We start from the raw sequence: 25450 nt of genomic DNA, 5'->3' as shown, positions 1-25450 counted from the left end.
ATACGGCCCTTCATGGATTCACTCAAGAAGCTGTCGATTGTGACTCCGCCCAGCTCACGCCGCGAGCGTGCCAAGTGTACATGCCGGTGATCGCGCATCCATTAAGAACTGCAGTGAGCAGCAATGACCACCTGACTAAAGTGGACCGGGGTAATCGATGGGCTTGCATTATGCGTGTGCACCACGGTCGATGGCTAACCTGGACCTGGGGACACGGTAGAGTTGTTCAGTTTCTCGCAGCATACTGTCTCCAAAAAGCCCAATTTGAGACCAAGTTGCTGACCCGGAATACTCCGCGTGTAATAAACTAGATACGAGGAAGCTCGGAATCGACAGGCCGGCGTAAGCGATAAAATGCTCAACTAAACCAGCAAATTTCATATAACTCCTGAAGTACCTTCGTGCACTCTAGCACTCTAGTTGCAGCAATGCGTTATGTAAGCCTTCCGTCGCGTTTACTATAGGCGCTCAATAGCGGGTCTGTATTCCCAAAAACGTCTTACGATAAGGTTTTGCGTAAGAGAATATTTCAACCATTCATGACGCGGAACGCATGTGATTAGCGAATCTCGTCGACCAGAGGGGAAACGCACTTATGAGAGAGACTTTTTGTGAATTCGGGCACATTATGATCACTACGGGGCGTTGAAATGGTGCTCAGCACGGGTTGCAAGCCGCTATCATCACCACATTGTGTCACGTTTTACTCGGCGTACGCGTGGTACCCCTTAACCAGGCCTAACAGGTGAGAACATTTGAAGATCAAAAAAAAAAAAAAACGATGAGGTCAAAAAGTTAGCTGCATGGGCAGAGAATGTGCATATGTGCTATACCTTAATTATATTTTGACTAACTACACCTGGTCGCTGCAGAGGTACAATTTTTCTCTTGATTCCTATTTACGTAGGATTTGAAAAGAAACGAATTTCTAATGGTATAAACGAACAAAACTGACACACATTCACACGCACACACAACACCCTAACGGCTTCACATTTGCCATAAAGCTAAACAGAATTCTTGTACTGTACTCAATGCCCCTCCCTCCCTCTCTCTCTCTCTCTCTCTCTCTCTCTATCTCTCTCTCTCAACAAAGTAAAAGTATGCAGTTTTACCTTAGGGGAGTATATCGGCACCACAGTTCTGCATTCAGCGTTCAAGCCCGTTAAAGGAAGCCCCTTTATTTTCGCAGGGCTGGACTAAGCGGTACGAGTTCAGCGAAGCTGACCTGCGCGCCGGCGCTGATGCCGTGCAGAGGCTATGCGGCCGCAGCGGCAACGGCGGTATCAGCTCCGGTCCCTGGGAAACACTGCGTGGCTTGTTCGAGCTGTCCGTGTACGGGGCCCACTTGGATGACCCTTTTGATCGGCGCGTACTGAGTGCCTACGTGCGCCAGTGTTTCGATCAGAGCACGCTGCCGGGCAGCGATCGCAAAGAGCCGGCACAGCTGGCCCCGGGAGTTCGCGTGCCCACGTCAACAAGCTTCCAGGTACCTTACTATAGACATCAATTCACATTCGTACGTTCCATTCTCCTTACGTTAACATATGCGCGAGGCATACATCTTAGCCCGCGTGCATATAAAGTTCTGTTAATTTGCACCGTTGTTCGGCGGGAGAACAAACGCGCTTAGTAAGCGAATGCTCACGGGAGTTTAGACTGTCCACAGAGTGATGAACCTTATTGATTTTATTATTTTAACACCTTGCTATCGCAGTCAATGCCTTGACATTTGGGCGAAACAGTGAGACGTTGTCAGGGACCAATGAAACAAAACAAGGGCAGAAGTAAATAGCTTTCTCGAGTGATAACTCAAAAGCACTATTTTGGATCGCCAATTATGTGGTTTATATAGATGCGTTAGATATCAAATTGAGCGTGTAACAAGAACTCGCGCTAAAATTACGCGTACCGGCGCCAGTGAGAACGAAAAAAAAACACAAAGCCCGAGCACTCCGTACATAGAAGCTGAATCGTGCAGCCTCAAGCGGTTGCAGACGTCGCAGCCAAAGCCAAAGTGCCACCCGACAAGCTCCCGCTGAAAGCGGGCATCGGCCCAAGCAAACGCGTTTGTGCCATTGCCACGTAGACGATACTCTGCCCGAAACGCCGCTTCCTCGGCTCACCGTTGTCACTTGCATTCGGCTCGGGAGGCTTTTGGATCCTCGGTTCGCAGTTGCTGCTTTCACTTCGTCACCTGGGCCTCTTCTTGCATCCGGACTGCTGCATCTTCCCGGCGAACATGAATTCTCTCGCAGATCAGCTGTCGGCACTGTTCTTGGAAAGTTGCCTGCTGTTCGGGCGTTCGTCAATTTAACCTTTCTGCGACGCCGGAGTCTCCACGCACCCGTGGGCCCGTCACCTGATGTTTGTTTACATCCCTCCTTTGCCTCTTCATCGACTTGACGGCTTTACTTTGCTGAAAGGCGACGCGTGCGGACAGAGCTGGGACGAAATGCACCCTTTTTAATCCTTTCCTTTTCCCTTCTCTCCTACATTATATACTCTCCCACTCCCCATTTCTGTGCAGCACTGTTGAGGTGACTTCTACTGAGAGAGACAGTTACGGTGCCGTACTTTCTTCTCCATTTTTCTCTCTTTGAAAGCCACTCCACTGAAACTGCTGCACGTGGGCTTGGCGGCGCTGCTGCAAGGGGATGAATGACGTCACTAACGGCACTCCTCATGGCGCGCGCACTTGGGTGCGACGTAAAGAACAACTTATCTGACGGAGCAGCCAATGGAGACGTTTATTGTTTCTCGTGGCAAACTGCCTTTCGTTTCGCCTTGCCATGTACAGCTTTTGCTGTAAAAACGCGCTATATTTAAGTCTAACCTGTTCGTATTTCAATAGTACATTCAATTCCTGCACATTGCTGCTACCGCAGACGCACATACAGCTCATCGAGCAGTTACCAGACGAAGATGCTGGTCGCTACCTAGGACTGGCGGCCAACGTGGAGGGATCGGTACAGCGTCTCGGTGCATTGTCCCTGGTGGCCGAGCTGCGCCGATTGCAGGCGGGAGCAGGTGGCTCTCGACAGGCGGCCGGATTGGATCAACTGGCCCCGCTGCTCAGCCTCTGGAAGAGCTTGCACCAGGTGCCGGCCGCGAGCTGTACTTAACGACGCCTTGCAGATCATTTTAACCACTGCTGCTTTGGGTTTTGGCTACGCAAGTAGTACCACTGTGTCACACGTGCGCATCATTCATCATGCTTCCGTTTTGCTACCGTGGCCCTCCAGTGCACCGTGCTCATCGTTTTAACTTTGACATTGTGCAGTGCCATGTGACGCGTCACACTTTAGCATCTTTACCCATTAGAAAGACCATTGGATTCCCGGTGGTATCGCTATTTGAACCACCCGGATAGAAGGCTGGTGCTTTACCGTTTCGCCTCCTCTGAGGCAAAGAAAATATAAGCCGAAAACACAGAGAGCTAATTTTCACACCACAAACTATAGGCCAATTCGCTAAGTCCCTCTGCGCCTCACAGTCACTGGGTCACATTTCTTATCTATGCAAGCACGAATACTTCAGCACCATATCTGATAACTAAGGTGAAGTGTGTCTAACAAAATTGTTGCTGTCGGGGCTATCGATTTCATCACAACTGGTTTGTAGGGCGGTTTGCAGGCGCCGCCGGCAGGTGAAGACGATAAAGAGGAGGAAGACGCTGTGGCTAGTTTCCTGCGCCAGGAGCGCGCGCACGCAGCCAAGTTGGTGCACGAGGTGCACTCCACACTGGCCGCCGTGAGCCGGGCGCTGCGCCACGCCAGCAGCTTGCTACCGGAAGCCGCCTCGGCACTGACCAACCACACGGTGAGCGCAACCCCCCCCCCCCCCGCCGTCGTTTACTAGCAGTTCCGGAGCTCGACAGCTGAGTGCTGTTGCTGCCTCCGGGATTTGATCCCGGAGGTGGCAACCGCATTTCAATGGAGGCGTAAATAATACGTGCCACCCGTGTACTTAGGTATAGGTTCACGTTAAAGAAAACCAGATGGTCAATATTTTTCGGAGCTCTTTATACGGCGTTCCTCATAATCATGCCGTGGTTTTGGCTCGTAAAACCTCAACAATAATTATTACGTATAACGCGATGAGCCTAGACAACAGCATCGCCGCACGTCGTGTCTGCGCGAGTGACTGTAAAGTCATTTTCACTCGTAGTATATTATGTTGAAATGTATGATCACAAAAGAAGTGAAGTAGCGTGTAACTATGGTTCCGCACGCTTGATGCGTTCCTTCCGGTTCGTTATAGATGGAATTAGCAAGCGGCCGTTATGCGAGCATGACATACGCCGTGCGGATCGGTGATCTTTCGTTCTGCCTTAGGAATACATTTGCTTTAAAAAATTACAGCAGATGCTCCCTAGGTTGCGCGATAGCGCTTAGAGAGAAACTAAAGAGAAGAGCGATTTCTCTCGAATTAGTAAATTACACCTTCTGGTTACCAAAAAATACCGCGCCTGCTTTGAGAAGACGCTTTAGAAGCGAGAAAACGCAAAAAAAAAAGGCACAGGTGGCGACCCCCTCTCTAAGTTCCCGCACCAGTCGCCATGACGGTGTAAATATCGTCGGCGTCCTCCTAGAGCCTGCGTAGTTTCTAATGGGCAAAAATGTAGTCATGGTTTTGTGGGGCAGCCAGAAATTCAACATACCAAGTTTCACAAAATCTCATTGAGCCAAGGTACCCAAAATAGGGGGGGGGGGGGGAACCTTTGAAATATGCGACGTCGCGATCGGTGATTTCGGCGGGATATTAAAATGTGAAATTTTCGTAAAGCTATTGCGATTACATTGCTTACATTAGTGTTGTTAAATATCGTTTGAATGACGACGAGCGCCACTATCATCATTAGATTCAGAGCAGCATTCGGAATGAAGATGTCAACGGTGGGCTTCGCCATGGGGACGGTGGTTAGACTTTTTCTCAACATTTTGAGGAGAAACCCTCGTTTCGGCAAAATATTGAGTAGAAAACGACGAACCGCCGTCCCCATGGCGAAGCCCACCATCGACCTCTACTTTATTCCGAATGCTGCTTTGAATTTAATGATGATAGTGGCGCTCGTTGTCGTTCACACAATAACATCCTCCGCGCCCCCACAGGAGCACCTGACGATAAACGCTAGCACTTATGCGGGTTCCAAGTGCACACCAATTGTTAGACATTGTTCCTAGGGGTTCCAAGTGCACACCAATTATTAGACAGTATTCCTAAGAGTCAGTCCTAGTATAGTGTCATCCAGGTCTTCTTCAGCACTTGATCATCTAGTGGCATTTTCTTCGATTGTGCCACATTCGTACTATTGAGTGCATTGACATCGATGCACCCGTGTTCTCGCTGAGTAGGTCTCCTTAACTTGAAAGCTCACAGATAAGACTCTTCCAGCAGGATCTCATGAAGCTATCTCTGAGGAACCTCTTTCTTGGCTTTCTCATGCTTGCTGCATTTACCTTGTAAGCCTCGGCCTTCTGGCTCAGTCTTCGTCTGGTTCGTCTCATTCGCCGCTGTGACACTGTGCGGGCATTTCGCAATTTCGCTGAAATAATATATGCCATACACATTCCTTTGAATATTAGCTTCTGCAGCTCTCTCGAAGAGCTGAAGCTTTCAGCAATGCAAGAGGATTGTTTTTGTGTCATCATGGCCTTTCCTTTCTTTCTTCTGTTTCTTATCGCTTTGTGAACTGTCCTTCTTTTTCTTCCGTCGGGCACTTGAACGCAGGGTGATGAGGGCTTTGTAACGCCCGAGTCTGCCAGCCTTCGCTTGGACGCATTATCAATATCTCGTGGGTGGCCTTTTAGATCTACAAAGTCTTCTTTCTTCTCAATCATGGGAATGCTTTCCACCTCGAACACTGCAGTTGTTGTAGACTTCTTGTCAATAGCTTGATGGGTACAGCACGTTGATGAGATCTCTAACGGCGTGCAAGAGGCCTGAATCTAATGATAGTGGCGCTCGTCGTCATTCACACAATATTTAACAAGCGTGTCAGATTTCAATTTATCAGTCCAAATTAATGTATTGTTTCCCTTTAGTGTGCCTTCAATCATTATTTAAAACTCCATTATTGAACCAACAAATATCAACCTAGCCAACATTAGCCAACGCGAGCCAACATTAACCATCCCCACTAGCTTATAGGTTACTTCTTACGGCAACTGTGCTGACCTGTTTCAGCAGTAATACGGCATTGTCATATATGTTCTACACAATACTTCATGCATTCCTACTGACTGTAAACGCCACCTACCGACAGACGAATGTAGTTTTTTTTTTATGGATGTAGCCCTAAATTGCTTACGCATTAAAGGGGCATTGACACAAAATTTCTAAGGCGAGATAATGATTGAGAAAGATTTATGCGGAGCACAACGTCTACGAGTATCAAGGACAAATATAGCTTAGAACATATTTAAAATCAATTTCGAAGTGCATGCCATGCGACTGAGCGAGATGCGGAACCCTGCGCGACGCCGACGTCAACACGGCGTCAATGTAAACAAACCTACGTCACGAGTTTGCTAGCTGGCTGCGTTCCCTTGCGCTACCAGCGATTTCTTCCTCCGTGCCTGCGACTAAGGGCACCCGCCCGCGCTCTTGCGCGCAGCGCCACGTCACAGTTTCGAGTGGTCACGTGGACAGCTGTGTTTACCTTACCGCCAGAACTGCTCCTGCCTAGTTCGGTGCTTTTTGGAACCGAAACTGCGACGGGGCTCTCTAAAAACGTCTCTAAATAAATAACCATCGCTCACTCAGGCTAACGAGGTCTCCAGCCGTAGTAAATAATTCATAAGCTACCTATTGGAACAAAGAAAAAAACAAGCTGCAAAACTTTTGTGAGACTACTCCTTTAACATAGCGATGTTCTTGCCCATTAAAAATGACACTAGAGGGTGGAAATACCTCCGCGCGTAAACAACACGCGCCACATTCTGCCTGTAAATCTGCCTTCACTGCAGCAATAAATGCATTGCGACAAAGCCGCATCTAAAGGCAGAACTTCGCTTGCTTTTCAGATTACCTCGGGAGCGCGTTGTCGTAAATGCGAACGATACCTTAAAGTGAGAGTGTCATCTTCAGAAGAATGAATCCGGAGCATTTTTATTTCTTACTAAATATACAATATGAACGAAAATGTTAGTAGTAGTATCCTCCATAACTGTTCGTCATCGTTTCAACCGATTCGGTGTCGGTAATGCGATTGCATAAAGAAATAGCGAGCAGATTGAAAATAGAAGCAACGTAGAGCGCAAATTGACGTGCATTAGCTACATGTAAAGACACATTTTTTCTTTACTTCAGCAACCATTACATAGGCTGTGCATTTGGGAATGTGGCTCATATATCCTCGCAGGGGTATGTAGCCTACTAGAGGAACATGTTTGTTCACCAAAATAAAGGGTTGGTTCCTTAAGCCCTGCGTGCGCTAACGTCAAATCGCAACGTCATTCAACAGAGAGATAAAGATGAATCTACAAGAAAGTGATGGGTCGTCCCAGTGAAAAATTTTGGACTAAGAATAAAATGCGCAAGGCTCACACATTTTGTCAATTATCTAAATGTTCTTGCGGTAAGATAACCCAGCGTGGTCTACCAACTGGCCCATCATGCAAATTGAGAAAAATTTTGTCGAGTACTGGTTGTGGCTATTCGAACTCAGTAGCACATTGCCGTTCGGCGTCTGTATACACAACGACGTATTCATTTTACTACGTTGCTGTGCTTTGCAATTATCGACGAACTTCCAGTAGCGTCCGCAGCTGTGCCTTGGTCAAAATACTACTTGTCTCAGATACCGTCACATAAGGCATGCTTTTTAAGGGGGCACTAAACGTAAAATAGGTTTAACGCGAGCATGAAAGCTCAGCCATTAAGAGCATAACGCATACTATATACGCGTCGACGCTTTAGTAACCGAAAAGTTAAGGTTAAAGTAGGACACAATTTGCGCCACGCCAGTGGGACATTCTGGAACACAAGCCTGACGACGTATTAGGGCATCTAGACAAAGCATCACAAGTACTCATAATACCTACGACAAAAAGAAATAAAGAAAGAAAAAGAACAGGTTGCATTACAACACAAAATAAAATAAAATTTTAGCGTGTAGAATTCATGCAAAAAGAAGAAAAAAGAACAGGTCACCATTACGAATCGCAAGTTACGTTCTGCGCTGTGCTAAAGCCTCTTGCTCCGCTGCGCAGCAGTGCGGTAATGGCAAATATTACGTCACAAGGTCATTCTCGTAGGCGGGTGGTTTGAATCACGCTAATGGTAAGCGGACCACTCAAACGTGGTTTTATTTCAAACTACGCCTTTCATTGACAAGAAACAAACACTGCGAGATTTCTGAAACGCCCTTTTAACAATTCACGTCGATTTAATATTGGCATTTAGTGTCTTTTAATAGCAGGTTCTGGCACGTTGACATGCAGGTACCCGACGCATGGTTGACCCTTTGGTCGGGAGGCCGGCAGTGGGTGCCCGAGGCATACCTCCGGGCCGTGGCGGGTCGCGCACGTGCATTGGCCCAGTGGCACTTTGGACAGGGTCAGCAGCTGCACCTGGGACAACTGCTGCGACCGGGGGCTTTCCTCAGTGCCTGGCGCCAGCAGACAGCTCGGTAAGAGCTTCTTCCATAAAAGGCTCATCAGGTTGGATAATTTACAAGAAAATCTGGTTCACGGATCATACAACTAGTGAATACCGAGCTCCCAAGATATTACTCGTATGCACATCTAAAAAAAATAAAGAAAATTGCATGTCAGCACGCGATGCGCGCACTTATCTATCTTCCTTGTCGGGGAAGACGTAAAGGTTTATGCCCTATCATGTTACGACTGTTTACTGCTGTAAAGCCCCCGTTTATGTTCTACCAAACTTCGCAAATTACCAAAAATTTTTAACGGGCGGCAGCTAAGAGACACATAGCAGCGTATGTTTGCATATATGTACACTATATACATGCAGCACGTAAACAACTGACCTATTAGCAACCAACATTCACTAGCTCTGTTCTATACTGCTACTTTGCTAATACCCCATACACAATACACAATGTTACCACTTTGTCTAAAGAATGGATGATGCACCAACCGACTGAAGAAACAATTAATTATTTTGGCAAATCACAGGTACATTTTCTGACCATCATGATGTCCCATTGTTTTGAAGGCTAGTTTTCAGTTTCAGTACTAACTACAACAATTACTGCCTGGAATGCTTTAGCACTATGGCATTTCTTTCTTTTCTTTTAACTTCAGCAAGGAAATGAAATACTATAAATATATAAATGCAAGAATGTGCTCAGTAACTCAGTAACTCGCTTAAGAAAGCTCAGTAACTCGCTTCAGAAAGCTCAGTAACTCGCTTAAATCCCATTTATCTCACTAACTTGATGTGCTTACACAAATTGGCATGCTTTTTACTGCTTGCTGTGCTTCTGTTTTATTAGGACTAGAAAGTTAAAAGTCTTTTACAGCTATCCATGTGTCGTATAAGTGTACCTGACCCTGAAGCATGCACCAATTGCACACAGGCAAACAGGCCTGGCTGTGGATGAGCTTCAGCTGGAAGCTTGGTGGCAGGCAGGAGAGGACAGGCCACCCCTCTGGGCTACGCTGGTGGGCCTGCAGTGTGAGGGGGGCCTCCTGGAGGATACAAGACTTCGTTCCTGCCGCCCTGGCGCCCCCAGCGTATTACCTGTACCCCCCTGCTCTGCTGCATGGATGCGCAAGGCAAGTGTTACGTTTGCTAAGATTTTAGCCAGTACATGAAATGGCATTGAAACTGAACTCGGGACAGTGGAAAAACTTTCCCAGCGCTGCTCACCATACATAGAAGCTGTGTCCTGTGTCCCTCAATAAGGAAACCACGTTAGGGGCTTGGTTGTATCAAGATACGTACCAACCAAGATGGTTGTACATAGCTGAATTTTGCAACCCCCTACTTAGATGTGCACAAAAATGACAGAAGTATAACTGCAATTAACATAATATGTTACCTTAGTGCTTTGATTTGGCAAACAAAGCAACAATTTGCAATGCTTAGATCAATGTACCATTGTCAATCCCACCAAGTAAGTGCTGCTATGTTACAATAACCTATCCCTCGAGTTCCTTCATTAGACCGACACAGTGCAGACTTTCTTCATTGTACAGCATGTCATGTTCAAAGCGCTCCACATGCCGCAGTCAGAACAGAGGGACTTGAATGAGTTGGCACCAGGCTTGCCCAAACATTCAAGCACTTGGAATATTTGCTTGGATATTACTGTATTCAAATTTAGTTCAGTGAATTTGAATACAGCAATATTCACTTTGGTAAACTGAAAATTTCAAAGCATTCAAAATGAACGAATAAATATTTCACATGCAACCACTTTGTAAAAGTGGTTTCACTGCACTACAGGTGTGTTTTACCATGAATATATTTTTCTGGGAAAATCTGTTAGTGAAGGTAGCTCTTCTTCAAGGTTAAATGAACGTATTAGCCCTCATCAATTCTTCCTTTTCAAATTTAAAAAACTTGTTCTATAAGCTTGTATGCTTTATGTATAAAAGTTTTTAAACGCAACCTATTTTGTAGGTTGTTGGTAGCATTTAACCGAAAGTTAAATATTGCTGCTATGCAATGTTGCTTCTACTTCCGTTGAACCGAACAGAATGACATTTGCTCATGCCTTGGTTAAATTATAAAAATATATATCCTGCAGGTTAATTAGGCAATAACAGATATATTCTTATATTCAGTATATAGCATTTGAATTCAATTTGAAATTATTCAGACCAAATCACTATTCACATCAAACCCAAGACTTGCGACTTGTACAAGCCTAGTTGGCACTCATTTCTGTAGCACTCTAAGATTGCAAGACGGTCTACCTCATTTTATGTACTTCAAGCATGCCTAGTTGTGTCTACCAAATACAACCAAGAACTGCATAGTACCTCATAATGCACATTAGAAAACTTACTATAACGGTAATCATTTCTTCAAAACTTGTATTGAAGTCAATTTCGCACATACGAAGTGCGATTTCATCAGGGATGGCATACGTTATCCTACCTCCTGTGCTTATGCCAAGTATAAAGCTCTAATGACCTCTTTAGTGCTGCCAGAGTGTTCATTGTGTAGTCAGGGTTTAATGTCCCAAAGCGACTCTGGCTATGAAAGATGCCGTAGTGAGGGGCCCGGAATAAATTTGACCATTGCGGGTTTTTTTACGTGCCCCAAGATCACACAGTATGCAAGCCTTGACCATTTCAATCCACCTGAATGCAACCACTGCACCTGAGATCATACTTTTGGGTCAGCAGCTGATTGGTTCCCCGAAAGCAGTTGCATACTGTAATTCTTTCATACATTTCATTCAGAGAAACATGTGCAGCCTTATGTATGTAAAGATATTCACTTTCATTATCCAACATCTATATTCTGAAGAATGCCCATCGCACCGTAGTGCTGGCAGAAGTTGTAAAGTGTTTCACAAGTCCAATATTAGAGGTCCATGTCATAGATCCCTAAAGAGAAGGTACTTTTTCTTGTGTTAGTAAATTATTCATTCACTGTACCAAAAACACTATGCTTGCTGCCAGAGGTGCTTGGTGAGAAGGGAGGAGGAACAAGAAAGAAGGCAGGGAGGTCTGCAATTCACGACATACCGAAAACCTTCAAGCAAGCAAGTCAAGAAATCCGTGCCGCCTTTAATGTCCACTGTGAAGCACTCCCGGAAAAAGTAGCTGTCAGCGTGAAAAATTTAGCACCGTCTCATGCAAGGTATTCTATGCTAAAACCGATTGTTTTGTAGCTGATGGCGGAGAGTGCGAGGCACGTGCAACAGCTCTCACTTCTTCCATTCTCGCTATAGTGACGCGTGTTCTATATTGAATCATTTGGTTCAATTGGTGTGTACGCACCCAAGAGGTGGCACACGACATGTTACGTAGTTATGAAGTTAGTCTTTGTTGGAGTGTCCTCATTTTTGTGACATATCGAGAATTCGATTGCAACCGTAACGCATACTTGAAAGTATGCATTACGGTTGCATTTTAAATTTTTTACCTGCACAATAAAATAAAGGTTGCTATTCAAACGTGGCAAATAAAAAATTTGTCATTTCGTTCGGCAGTTTCATAAATCAGGCATTAGAAGTGTTAACCCGGCACATGCCCGGTTGGCTATCCTACACTGGAAGAATGGGAAAGGGGAGTATAATGATGAGAGAGTAAAGAGAAGGAAAGAATGAGAAAACTGTCAGTAAATGGGCTGACGCATATGCAGCGACGGCACTATACAAAAGTCCAAGGCATTTGCATAAGACCGTAGCCCTCAAAAAGCGCAACAGCATTTTGACTGCCTTTAAGGGCCAACGAAAGACAAGGATGGCACTCCAGCAGCATCTGCACACAGGGTGGCCGACCGTCCAGTCGTAAAAACGTGCAAAAAGAAAATGAGAATGCTGACGCGACCTTGACCAGACCAGTTGCTGTGACGCATTGACGGTGCCTACTAGGGCCTACGTAGTTTTGGTAAAAATGAGGTGCATGGACTTCTGAAGAAGCCAGAGACTTATGTTTCAGGAGACATCGTTGAGGCAGTTTGGCCAAAATAAGAAAAAAATCTTTTGAAATCTGCAACATCCCTAGCCGAGATTGCGGTGGCAAGTTTTAAAAGTCAAACATTTGACAGATTTTTCTCATCTATCCAACCTAAGGTGAGGAAATTAAAGGCACAAAACTTTTCATAGAGTAATTTGACAGTATGAACTAACTTGTTGTTCCACTTTAGTGTCCCTTCACATTCTGAAGTGTCGTACAGGTATAAACAAGACCACAAATGTTACGACTGCATGCAGGGCACCCGGCAGTACTCTGGAGGCTCAGTGGTTAGCCTGGCGGTGTACACCAACACAGAAAGGCAAGAGCTGGTTGCTAGCCTGTCTGTGCCTTGTGAAGGTAGCCCACAACAATGGCTGCTGAGTGGTGCTGCCATGTTTTTATCTACGTTAGACTAGAACAAACTAATGACAATATTTTTTAGATTGACAATGCAAAATAAATGCTATTTACAACAACTGTCACTGCACGAGTGCCTCTGTGAAGATTTTTGTGATGTTCTTTTTCGATCAACCTCTAGAAGCTTCCCCACTTTATGATTAGAGACTCTTGCCGAGCACTGCGAGCAGTTGGAACAGCAGCGCCACGTGCATTGTAAGTAAAAACAAAATGGAGGTGAGTATGTAATACGTGAGGAAGGAGACCAGTTGAATAATGTTTCATGTTAACTGAGCAGACTCATCAAATAGAGATAGAAAAGAAAGCACAGCAAATATATGGGAGAGAGGCATTAGAAACACTGTCAGGTACCCAGAGTCCAGAGATGACCGGACCACCTGCATGGGACAAGCATCGATTGTATCAAAACAGCAATTGGATAAATAAAAAAAACCTCACACGCACACAAACGTCTTTATTTTTTTGCTTCTCATGGCCACAGTAGTCATACACAACTCTTAAATATTACAGTAGCGCTTTTAGATGCTGACGATCACATCGGTGCACATGTGTAGCTATTACAAACATGCGCAGCACCTAATATCGCAAAATGTCACGACCCGCAAAGTACAGTAGCCCCTTCCCACACTTGAAACATTTCAACGCATAACATTGTATGACAGTGAAGCTAACTGACATGTGGTTCAGTGTTATGTTACCAAGAGTTTCATGTTGAGATAAATATAATGTGTCATACTGTAAATAACCACGGCCATATCAATATCCGGCAGCGTCCCCTTTTTTTACATCAGTGGCCAGAGGGGAGGCTCTTCCGGCAAGCTTTTGGAGTTGTCAGGATAAGAACACTTTAAGATCAGCTGTCCTTTTCTATAGCCGTTTTAGGCAGGGTTATGGCTGCTTAATGGGAGATTTATGGTCCCGCCTGTATAATCGGCAGGACTCGTCATAAATTGGGAGTCTAATGGGCAAATGTGGAGAGTTGGTAAGTGTGTAAATAGTAGCGTACAGTAAAGCACGTAACTGCAGACATTCACAAACTGGGTACATGTGAATCCCTCAGACTGATTCCTTGAGTAAGTGGTGCAGAACTTAATTCATCAGAGGAAGATTGGCACTAATGTCGGTGGGAGGCAGTGCTCCGTAACTGATAACGAATGAGTCTTTTACTACGTTTATAACAATAACAGCAAGGTCAGGCTTGCAAGTCCTGTCAACAAAGTGTGGCTCAGCAGTCGCACCCACAAAACTGAGCACCACCGAGGCAACACTCTTTGTTTAGTTGTCAGTCGGGCCCAGCCTCCAGACCGGCGAAGAAGTCTTCACGCGGTAGCCGAAGGTTTTCTACAGACGACACATCCCAGAACTTGACACGCTGGTCGTGAGAGCAGCTGGCCACAAGGCGACCATCACGAGACACCGACAGACTCTCGACAGGGAAGTGGCCGTGCGAACCCAGCACGCCCAGGCACTTGTTTGGCAGCACGCTTGCCACCCTGCGAAATAAAAATGATTCAGCTGTACTGTTCCTTTCATTATTGGGTAGTAAACAAGATAGTCCATAAATTGTGGTCATTCTTGTTCTCAATAATGTGTCATAGGTGATAAAGCAAGCCAACAGCGAACACTAAAATGCACTCGTGCAGAACCAGTGATTCTGATCATTTTTTCCCTTTGAAATGTACATGTCGACAAAGAGCCAACTCTGTTTTCACTGCTACAACAAGCTTGTGGGCCAAGTAAAAGCATTTAGCAATGATACAATCGTACAAAAGCGTTTCAACAGTGAATAGATAGGGCCCGATTGTCAAGTGCACGGTTGGGTGGCTGAAGTGGCCCACATACTACACAGAAAAAATGACAACACGAAAAAAAATTGACATCTTCCCAATGGAATGCGAAGCAGCAGCGTTGCACACGGACGTGATCGGCATTTTTGACTCGTGCCTCGTCATTGTCGTTGGTCTTCCGCTTCCGACGCTTGCATTCTGCTTCGCTGGCCCGTGCCTCGTCGGTGTTGCAGGTGCCACAATGCCATTCGTGAACACGATCGGCTCTGCTAACCCTCGCAACACCGGCGAGGCGCAACTGGGTTTGGCCAAATTACTTGAGTACACGTTTCAGCGGATGAAGAAGCTTCGCTTTTCAGCGTCCTCTTCATCGAAAATTAAAAGCCAAAAGAGTGTTCACTAGATTTGCGCTCGAACGTTGGGAGCGGTGGAGAGGATGAAGCGAGAGAGAGGTGACCCGCGGTGAGTGCACACCTGGCGAGGGAGAGTGTAACGTCACAATGCGCTGCATGGGAAGGCGTGACCTCCTTGGCACCGCCCCAACACTTGCGGTGAAGGGAACTGGGTGCCGCGCGTCGACACGAAGACATGAATAGACAGCGCTATACAGGCTAATAATTGACTGTTGAGGTTTTGCCGTCGTGAAGTCCACCAAAGCTCGAGATTCTGCGATGATTTTGACCGCCTGGAATTCATTAACACGCAGATAAATGTGAGTAACCAGATGTTTTTGCATTTCGCCTCACCGTACAATAGTCGCCAAGAGAACACGAAATGAACACAGAGCTTGAAACAGGTTCGTATATGTTTCTTATTCTCGTGTAAGCTTTCCGGTGCATGTGGGAACCAAGCATGAAACCTACAATTAGCAATTCTAATTGCCTTCTTTCAGCTCTTTTGGCCACTTGTCGCTATTTCAGAGTGCAATGCTTCTGGCTTTCGAAGTCAAATAGGGACATTGGGACCAACGAGAACATGCTAACACGTCGGTATCTTAGAGTTAGAAAACAATGCTCTACTTTCCGTGTAAAGAAGCTAGTACATGGCTTACCAAATCAAGATACTTATGCACAAAAATTATCCGAACCAGTAAATACAGCACACAAACTGCAGATGTCTTTGCAACACCAACTTTTTATAAGCTTTTGCAAGACGTGAGGCAGTCATCCTTTGCAATAAAATACAAAGAACAAAGGCATCTTTTTGGGCTAGATGCACATGTCCGTCTTTTGCAAGAAGCCTGCCAATTAGTTTTCCAACATACCGAACACGACCATCAGCGGTACCCAAGCAGTAGAGGTCCTCGGTGATGGCAGCAAGACTGTCAACACCTTGTGAGCGACCCAATGGCAGCCGGTCATCCATGTTGTCCCACCGGCCCCAGGTAAACAAGTTCACACTGCCATCGCCAGCCCCAACCAGCACCTTACGGCCATGCTAAAGAGGAAAGCATCACCATCACTACTATGCACATCAGCTAAATACATTTTCAACAAAAGACTCAAGTTTTCACAATTATGATGAGATGACAAGCTGACTAACTTAGCTTGACAAGCTGACTCGCTTAAATCATGAACGCTGTCCTTAGATGCTTGGCCCGGTGTGACAAGGTCCTCTTAATGTCATCTCTTCGGTTTAGATGTGCAATGGTTTTTTTCCTTTACCCTTTCAGTTTTTAGGCAGAGCTTGTGTCATGTAGTTTCTTGTATTTGGTGTCCTACTTGCGCTCACCGTCATGAGTATGTCCCAACTAGCCGAATACACTACATGACATACAGTGACATTGCGCAACCGGAAAGTTCATTAGGCCTAAAGCTAGCTATAATTTGTTTATTTGCAACCAGTGTCCAGAGCCCCCTGGGCTTATAATATAGAGCTAGTTGGCCACTGATATAGGGTTGTTGAGGCATATCGGGAAAAGTTGTTGTTAAAAACCGAATATTCGACATTGTAGAAAAAATGTCAGTTTCATCACAGGGCCGAAGCAGTGAAAGCGATAGCAACACATCGAGCTGTTATACAAAGTAAAGCTATGAAATTTAGGAACCATATGAAATGTAGTGAACACGGTTGATTGTGCTTGAAATGAGAGTAATGCAGTAACCAGAATATATAAACAGGTGGTGTTGTGAAAAGTTAATAGCATGAAGTCCAACAAGAGGCGAAGTTCGGCATTGAGAAATGCGACAAACCACTGGTTTTCACGTGGAAGTACAATAATGTTGAAGTTTCCAGTGACTATTCATTTCTTTTTTCAAGACAAGACAAGATTAACAGGACACTTATAAGACGAAGAGGATACGCACAGGCGCTTTGTGTGAGTCCCCCGTCTTGTCCCTCTCGAAAAAAAAAAAAATCTGCATTAAATCATTTGGTGTACTACTGAAATCATTCACGTGAGCCTGAGCCTTCCTGTCGAGCTTGGTCCTCTCAATTGAAAATTGGTGGCTTTACAGTGTAGGTGACTCATACTACAGGTCTTCGGGCACTGCCATGATGATTGCTGATCTTGACATGCCTGTTGCTATTGTGAGGTTATTTATGCAAGCCCCATAGGTCTTGATCAATTTTTTTCCCTCAGTCACTGGCAGAATGCCACAGTCCTTTTGTAAGCTATTTGCTTCATTCACCTGCCATTCTTGATTCAATACATAGAGACCTGTATAGTGCGCTCAGCAAAAATTTCAGCATTGCATATGATGTGCAATTTACTGTAGCCAGAACCAGACAATAATTTGCCGGGGTGTCATCATGGCAAAGGGCGATCAAAGAATTGCCACCCTTTTATCGTATTTGCGAAAAATAATCAAGCGACAACTAGCTGATCTTTGAGCAATGCACAGTTGCATAACACTGTAATACAGACAAGCGCATCTGGTAATTTCTTCTTGTTTTCCCCCACACTGCTTGCAGGCTGAGTGTACTAAGGTTCTTAGTTTGTTTTAGCAGTCCATGATGTATAAGCTACTAAAGTATTGTAGCATTTACTTGAATATGATGCACAACTTTTTTTTCAATAAAACAAGTCCAAAAATTGCCTGTACATTAGAATGCCATACGAAACTGAAACTGTGTGATGGTGTTGGCAAGAGCCTCCATTCAGAGGGGTAAATTGCACTGTAAACACCATCACAAAATGACAGTAGAGCAAATTTTATTGCGCATTCGAAAAAGGGCCATTTCATGCACAATGGCAACCTGCATGAGTCATAGCTGCTAGTCGTGACATGCAAATCGTGATGTGTCGCTTTGCTGATGAAAGTCACTTTCATAAGCAAAGACAACTACGCTCCACCTCTTTTGCATGCCCAGTGCCTGCAACTGTGAGTAAAACATACAAAGGGAGATCAGCCACTCGTCAACCAGGAAATACTTCTACGGGCGAAAAACAGGAACGGGAGTATATACGCTCGCCTCAAACACCGGCTTGCGCACCTTCCGAAACAACTTCACAAAGACCAAGCTTATCAAGCTAAAGATGCTTCTATAGGTACACAATCGAATAGGTTTGCCAGCCATCCTAGATTTTGTGGGACTGTCCCAACTTTTCGTATAGCTCCCCAAGTCCCATGCTGCCCCTGTCGGGACAACTATATATCCCGGACTTGTTCCTAGCCGAGTTGACTGGCGGAACATGGGAGAGACCTTTGTCCTGCAGTGGACGTAGTGAGGCTGATGATGATGATGATGTTCCTAGCCTCTCAGCGTGTAATTTTTATGTGATCCAACATAGTCCCAACAACAAGCACCACACTATAAAACACGAAGTTCACATGAATTGCAAACACGAAGCAAAGTTGCAGTGGCTAACGGTGGTTGCGACGGGCTTTAGCCACTATATATAGCTGAACTTTTACATGAAGTGCAACAACTTTTAAATGTATATTTTCCAACAAAAGAAAGTGTTACAAGCAGCATCCAGCCATCTGAAGTACCACTTCTAAAATGACACAATAAAGTAAAGCAACATAAATTTGTGTAGATATTGCAACGAAAACAGCTCATTATGCTGGGTCGTTATGTTAATGTACAATGTCAAGAAACAAAGACACTTGCCTTGAGCACAGCCAGCGACAGAAATTCATCTTCGAGAGGTTCCGACTGCAATTGGAGTGCCCGCTGCCTCAGATTAAAGGCTGTCAGCGTCCCATCACCACTGCATGGCCACCGCAGGTGACATTCAGAGCCAATTCAGTCCACCAAAATGTTACTAGCATTACATAGTTTAGTCACAACTCTCACATGGTGTGGTAATATTAGTTCATTTCTGCTTTTATTAGGCCCTCCCCTTTTCCCCCAAGAAGCTTTGGTTTGTTTTGCTTGTCCACGGAACAAATATCCAGCCTGAACAATTACACGGCTGCAGCAGTGGCTCTGTGGCCGGTCACTCCTTCATATTAAATATTTCTCCAACATTAGTTCTCCCACACAACATACTGAAAAAATACTCGTCATAGTGGCTCCATTCAAAAACAAAAGATAATTGAGTGCACGTGAATTGCCAGGAATGATTATTAAAGCCAGGTACACAAGTCTGAAGTGTGCAACTTGGTTATTCAGTGTTAAACACTTCCAAAGGAGCTGACACACAGCAGTGAAACAAGTCAGACATGCAAACGAAAGGGACAAGGAATGGACAGGTGATGAAAGAACACAATAGCAGAGCAGCACGTGACGTCAGAAGATGCATGTTTTTCCCCACACCGCTGAGGGGAGGTGACTGCTCCTAAAGTTTATCCACACTTAACATTCTCCAGGGCATGATGGAAGGAAAAAAAGAAAGTGGTAGATTAGTGCAGAGCTACCTGCCCTAATTACATGCAATAAGTGCAAAAGATGCGAAATGCCTGTACACAAATATCTGTAAAGCAGTTATCTCTTGGTCACAGTTTATTGATAAAACTGTCATTGCAACACAGAACTACAACATGCAGAAAGTCCACAGAATTCTTTATAATGAACAGTAAACCAATATGAATCCATCTGCACAAACATAACTCGGTACATATTCGTGCGAAGAAGCTATTCAACCTTTTTTGCAGTTGATGCTTGAGCAGGCAATTAGAAATTATTAGCTAAATACTGCACATTGACCTGGTGTGAATTTAAAGGTTGCAGCAGCACAGAAAAAAAGAAAAAGCCAGGAGTGGCCTTTGTAGACCCTGCTGTAAACTCTCTTAGGATGACTACAAGTACAACTGAAAGGTACCAAAAGCACCGTATCTTATCATGATTTTCTGCAAAGCAGAGAAGCACCAACTATGCCATTATACGTCATTCTGCGGTGAAACGAGGTAGCCACTGCAAGGTGGTGTATGCACTCTGTTGATGCCTATGCTGATAGATAAACTCTGACAATGAAGAATTATGGCAGATCTCTTTGTAATGGCAGGAAACTTTAAACTACCCACTCATAATGCAATGCACATTGTGTAGCACTTGATTGTTATTTTACACATATAGCAAGCTGTATTATATTTGTTTTATCCAACATGACACCTGTAGAGAGTCTTGTAGTGAAAGAGTTTCAAGCACCAACATGGCTCCATGGTAGACCACTAATGCCATGCAGAGGGCTTGGATTAAAGTCTTGCCCAATGCTGGTTATTTTTCTCTCGTTTGTGTGCACTGGTGGCTATGGAAAATGGCGGTGGTGGCAGATAACTATGCCACCAATTTCAGCGATTGTTGGGGTCTCATAACAGATTTCACTGCAATAACTGTGCATGCACTTAGGCCATGGCCTCCCAAGCACTGTCGATATGTGTTTTGCAACAATACGAAGCCGATGTGTCATCTTAGAAACAGTGAAACAGATAATGTAGTAACTCTCCCATTTCTTATACTCACTATATTTTATATTGTCCCCACCCCTATGCTCCTATCCTTATCACCTTTCTTGGTGAACTTGCTTTAGAATGCTGCACTCTAGTGTGGGGCCTGCCGAGTAGGTGTGTAACCTCGTGGTATTTCTCGCATTTCCTAGTCTTCCTCTGTTTCTGCAAAAATTTTGCTCAAATCATCTTAGGCCTGATCTTTCTTATAACACTTTTGCTCATTTTTGATAACTCTCCTATGACGTCGATTGTACAAATAACTGCAATTACCTAATTAACCGTCATAAACAATTTCTTGTGCTGTCTCAGGTGAACTGCGAGGATTGTGTACTTGCCTGCTAAGATAAAATAACAGATCTTTTATAATACTTGGTCTACATTATCTGGATCACCCTGCAAAAGCCTCCAGCAGACATTAAAAAAAATTGTCCTGCTTTTACACATACTAGATCATGGCAACTACTAAATGAGTGAAATGTAAAAGAAGGTTTCTGTGTCTGTTTTTGCACTGATATGTGGGGTTTAACGTCCCAAAACCACCATATGATTATGAGAGACGCCGTAGTGGAGGGCTCCGGAAATTTCGACCACCTGGGGTTTGTTTTTGCACTGAATCTTCAAATTTCATAGTCTTCATTAGCATGGGCCAACAATTTCTTTTTTTTCGTTGAACATAGCAGTGTTCTAACCAAAATTTTCCAGAGGGGAAAGAGGCTCAACCTACCATCCTATGTGGTCATGCATGCATCTGCACGTGTATCGTTATGTCTTACCAACTAGCCCAAACTGCCACACTTCTAAGTTGCATGCGCAAGTTAAACATTTTTGGGATAGGGGAGAACACCAATGGAACGCAGAACCATATATGAGAAACTTTTTGATACAGAATATTTACAGTATAACAAAAAGATGGCACAGCACATATGTATTTGTGGTACAGGTCAGCCTCCGTAGGTAGCTCACTAAGGGTTTAGGTGCCCCGATCAAACTGACCTGGTGGCCAGTAGTACCCTGTGGTTGTCCCCTGTGGCCAAGTCACTGATAAAGTCGTCACTTTCCCGGCATTCCATGACAGCGGCATTGCTGCGGCGGTCCCATACCTGCAGATGTGGTCATATGCACGCGTCACTTTCACGTGCTTACTTACATATGTAAAAACAGCGTACACAAGGCCTGCGTGAAGCATGTCAACTAAATGTACTCGAGTAAGTCGTCCACATATTCATGTTCATGACACCCTCTAGAGTTGGAGTGGCTCAAGCAAGGCTTGCAAGTAAAGGACAACTGCTTGCGAGTTTGTGAACAGCCGTGTACAAATAAAATGCTAGCGAGAGATCAAAATGTAGAACATGCTTCGAAAGTCCTAGATTGTCAGCATGATCTCGCAATGCTCCTTATAAGCTCGCACTAAGCATAAGAGCTGAAATTGTAATAGGATTACACATTGGTGTGTACATGACGAATGTATGGGTTGTGCTACGACACCCCAACATCCCTGCACAATTAATAGCGGCACTGAATTAACTGCTGCAATTCACAAAGAGACACATTCAGTGGATAGAAAGCAAAGCTACGACTATCTCAGCCAAATTTTCTAGTATTGCAGGGTGCATTCTTCACAAGTGGAGTGCGAAGTTTAAACCCGTGTTCAAACAGGAAGTGGTACAGCAGCCAGAGGTTGTCAACTGATGTATGCTGGCAGATTGCCCTCTTTCATAGACTTGACTTTGGAAGAAAAAGAACTGCAATCACACTAACACTGGCTTGTACAATGGTTACCTGGAACCTTATTTTGAATATATATTTATGGAACACACTTGTTTTAAAGAACTTCGAACACTTTAAAAAGAAAAGTGGCAGAGTCTCTTTAACATTGTAAACTTCATTACACCCTTTATAATCAAGATTCTGAGAGAAGGAAAGATAAAATATGTGTTTAAAGTTCGGTAGGCAATCTATCCCAACGTACCTTGACGCAACCGTCATCGTCCCCTGATGCTAGTAGGTGCTCGTCCACAACACAAAGGCTATAGATGGATGCACTGCATCATGAAAAATGGAATTAGCTTGTCTTATCGATTGACGGCACTGCACAACACACCTGTGGGCTTCTGGGAGGCGCTGAGACACTGCACCTGAATTCAGATCAACCATGCACAGGGACTGATCCTTGGAGCCCGTGAAGAGTATGGAGCCATCGGCCGAGAACCGGAGTTTGCGGCAGGATGAGCGATGATGTGTCAGGTGCAGCAGTTCGCGACTAGGACCGTCCAAAGCGTACGAATGCACAAATGCATCACCATCTACCGTGCCAATGGCAACTGCATCTCGTGTTGGATGGCAGCTGACATCAGTGAGAATAGTTTCAAACGGTATGTCGGCTGGAGCACAACCAGCACCGATCTGCGGATCCGAGCTCGGCTGCTTCGGTTCATCGTCGCTGCTGCCACTGTCATCGCTGACGTCACTGGCCTCATCTATGTCACTTCGATCACTGCTGTCGCTGACATCCGACATGATCGCTGCAAGGGATTCCAGTGTGACCTTTCTGAACAATACTTGGCAATGCGCAAAATCAGCCCGATCAAAGTTCATAAGTTCATGCACGGTTTGCACAACATATAGTGAAATTCACAATGACAAATTAAAGCTGGTTGACTATCTATTTGTGCGAGGCGGAGGGGGGGGGGGGGGGGAGCTGAAAGCACAATACAAACTTCACATGAAATGCTGAACTACTTCGTCATTATTTTGTCCTGCGCTGTTTGCCACAGAAATGTAACGATGGATTTACTTATTTAAAGAAGTTTAGAAGTTTGCTAATAGATGCACAACTTTATCCGTAGTGCCCGAAGAGACGGCGGATTGTTGTATTTGAGCCCGAGTGCACAGGAAAACGACAACGACACGTGTGAATGTTGACCAAGCAAACTGACTTGCGAGCATGGGCGAAGGCATGTGCGTCAGTGGCTTTTGTTTGCTTGCTCGTTTGTAGCCTAGAAACTGGCACATGCCCACTCTGGCGGATCGGCCAATAAAACGTACAGTAGCCTATGGATGATAACTGCACATTGCTTACCAACATACAACAAAAATAATGTTGGAAAGAGAAACAACACATTACAGCAATAAAAAGCGATAAAGTGAGACTCTCAACATTTCCTCTTCATCGTAGCTAACTTCCACTAGCAAGCTACAAAACGAGGCTAGCATTTTATAGCGCCGATCCTACACGTTCTCAACATCCCCATTCCATGCTCCACGGAAGAGCGAGCAGCGTCAAATTGTGCCATGGGGATCAGGTCAAGTTACTTAAAGAAGTCGTCGCTCATGCGGTACTGCACAGATTTGCATGACAGTGACAAACATCTCATTTAGCTATTTTAATGAAAAAATTATAAGGGCACTTCAAGCCATGCGGAGGTACTTGCCGGTAATCACAGGGCAATGAGAGGACTGCCAAAACGAAGTGGCCACCTGTCTTGGGGTTCACTTTGTGTCATCTAACTCAGCAACCTTAGAAAATTTTAACGCGTGCTAAGGATAAGCAAATAGCAGCACGCGGGCTTATCGCATGCCCTGCGCGTGCCCTAGGAGCTTTAGTCACTTCAGCTAGCTAGCTCACAGCATGACCTACTACACTCCTGACCTGCCCAGAGAGCACCTCTTCCAGCGCCCACGTTCTAGTTCATACCTTCTGCCGCTAGGGCCGTCACCTACGAGCGGCGTGGCGCTAGGCAGCACCTGTTCGCTGACGTCACCTTCACTCTTTGTAGTCAAATTTTAACCAACAAAGCACTCGTAGTGCGAATTTATGATCCACAATTTAGAAATATCCAGAAATAATAATACTAAAAGACATTCAGAATTTTTTTTGCAATAAAATGCACGCGACAACGCATAGGCTGTCCAAAATCATGTAAATCCACGGGTTTCCACGTTTGTCAACCAGTGTGCTATAAATTCTTAAGCGCACTGAACAGCTTACTTGACCAGCAATGTATGGGAAGAAATAGTCACATATATGCCGACAGTTCACCACAGAAAGCAGGCATTCTTATACCAGCGCCTACAAAACAACCGTAAAGAAGCAGACGAACAGGTTATAGGTAGCGCCACCTACGGCGAGCGATTGAACGAGAGCGGGGACACGCGCTCCCATAGGAACCCCGCTATCTGAACAGGTCAGGAGTGTAGTAGGTCATGGCTCACAGCTTGCTTCGGCTTCAGCTGCGCCACGGGCTCAGCGGCGTGAAAGTTGGCCAAGCCAAGCCAACGGCCCAGCGGCTACGAGCAGCGCCAGTGGCGCCCCTCTTCGGCTCTCCTCGGAGGTGTAATGGCCGATAGCTACTGATGGTAGAGCCGCTTTTGTCCGAGGGCGTCGGTTAGGTTTCCCTTTGAATGAATGCGTTTCTCAGGGAACCCGAGTCTACCGGAAGACCTGCATGGACAGCGTTTAATCGCATGATGGCCCGCGGTGCCAAGTTCAGGCTCTGAATTCCATGGCAGAGGGCCCCGTGTCTCGCCGGTGGAGAGCAGCTTCCTAAAGTCATCCCGAGAAGTGGACAGTCTCACTTATACCGGTGCGCAGAGATGGATGCTTCGGTACCAATAGAGCACGTGCTGTTGAGAGTCAAGGTTCTCAACCTGGCCTACCTTACCGTAGCGCTGCCCTTATTCACGCTGCTATTCTGCTTCGCCACGTCAATGTTGTTCCAGTACACCGCCGTGAACACGACGGTTTGCAAGGTGAGCCTGATAACGTTCCACGCGCGTAACGACGCCTGCTTCGCTCTAG

At 45.2% G+C, this 25450-nt stretch overlaps 3 protein-coding genes across 3 annotated transcripts in view; 2 read left to right on the top strand and 1 right to left on the bottom strand.

The window, feature by feature from the left end:
• Nucleotides 1-13114, top strand: part of btv (dynein cytoplasmic heavy chain beethoven) — a 121533-nt gene extending 108419 nt beyond the window's left edge. Inside the window, exons 56-61 of the mRNA XM_075885921.1 lie at nt 1193-1489; nt 2889-3101; nt 3625-3822; nt 8448-8635; nt 9551-9749; nt 12869-13114. Coding sequence (XP_075742036.1) covers nt 1193-1489; nt 2889-3101; nt 3625-3822; nt 8448-8635; nt 9551-9749; nt 12869-13027 — 1254 coding nt within the window. The 3' untranslated portion in view covers nt 13028-13114. The remainder of the gene's footprint in view (nt 1-1192; nt 1490-2888; nt 3102-3624; nt 3823-8447; nt 8636-9550; nt 9750-12868) is intronic.
• Nucleotides 13115-13465: 351 nt separating this feature from the next.
• Nucleotides 13466-24304, bottom strand: LOC119170086 (WD repeat-containing protein 55). Its single transcript, XM_075880015.1, has 7 exons — nt 24084-24304; nt 22754-23174; nt 22622-22694; nt 21646-21752; nt 18872-18971; nt 16080-16252; nt 13466-14521 (listed from the first exon to the last, which is right to left on the bottom strand). The coding sequence occupies exons 2-7, from the start codon at nt 23167-23169 to the stop codon at nt 14311-14313; spliced, it is 1080 nt and encodes a 359-aa protein (XP_075736130.1). The 5' UTR covers nt 23170-23174; nt 24084-24304; the 3' UTR covers nt 13466-14310.
• A 638-nt stretch (nt 24305-24942) lies between these two features.
• Nucleotides 24943-25450, top strand: part of LOC119170087 (post-GPI attachment to proteins factor 2-like) — a 34102-nt gene continuing 33594 nt past the window's right edge. The window contains exon 1 of the mRNA XM_037421125.2: nt 24943-25401. Within this exon, the coding sequence (XP_037277022.2) occupies nt 25246-25401 (156 nt within the window). The 5' untranslated portion in view covers nt 24943-25245. The remainder of the gene's footprint in view (nt 25402-25450) is intronic.

Source organism: Rhipicephalus microplus, chromosome 2 (assembly GCF_043290135.1).
Source record: "Rhipicephalus microplus isolate Deutch F79 chromosome 2, USDA_Rmic, whole genome shotgun sequence".
In the NCBI taxonomy this organism is placed as follows: Eukaryota; Metazoa; Arthropoda; class Arachnida; order Ixodida; family Ixodidae; genus Rhipicephalus; species Rhipicephalus microplus.
Note: the sequence above shows the minus strand (reverse complement) of the source record. Positions and strands in the feature narration are given on the sequence as shown.

What these genes read in the sequence shown, in the direction of transcription:
- LOC119170086 (XM_075880015.1), bottom strand. Translation starts at nt 23,169, where the DNA reads ATGTCGGATGTCAGCGACAGCAGTGATCGAAGTGACATAGATGAGGCC. An exon ending in TGTCGCTGGCTGTGCTCAAG is followed by an intron (nt 16,253 to 18,871) that starts GCAAGTGTCTTT and finishes TTTCCTCTTTAG; the next exon opens with CATGGCCGTAAGGTGCTGGT. An exon ending in ACCGCTGATGGTCGTGTTCG is followed by an intron (nt 14,522 to 16,079) that starts GTATGTTGGAAA and finishes TTTATTTCGCAG; the next exon opens with GGTGGCAAGCGTGCTGCCAA.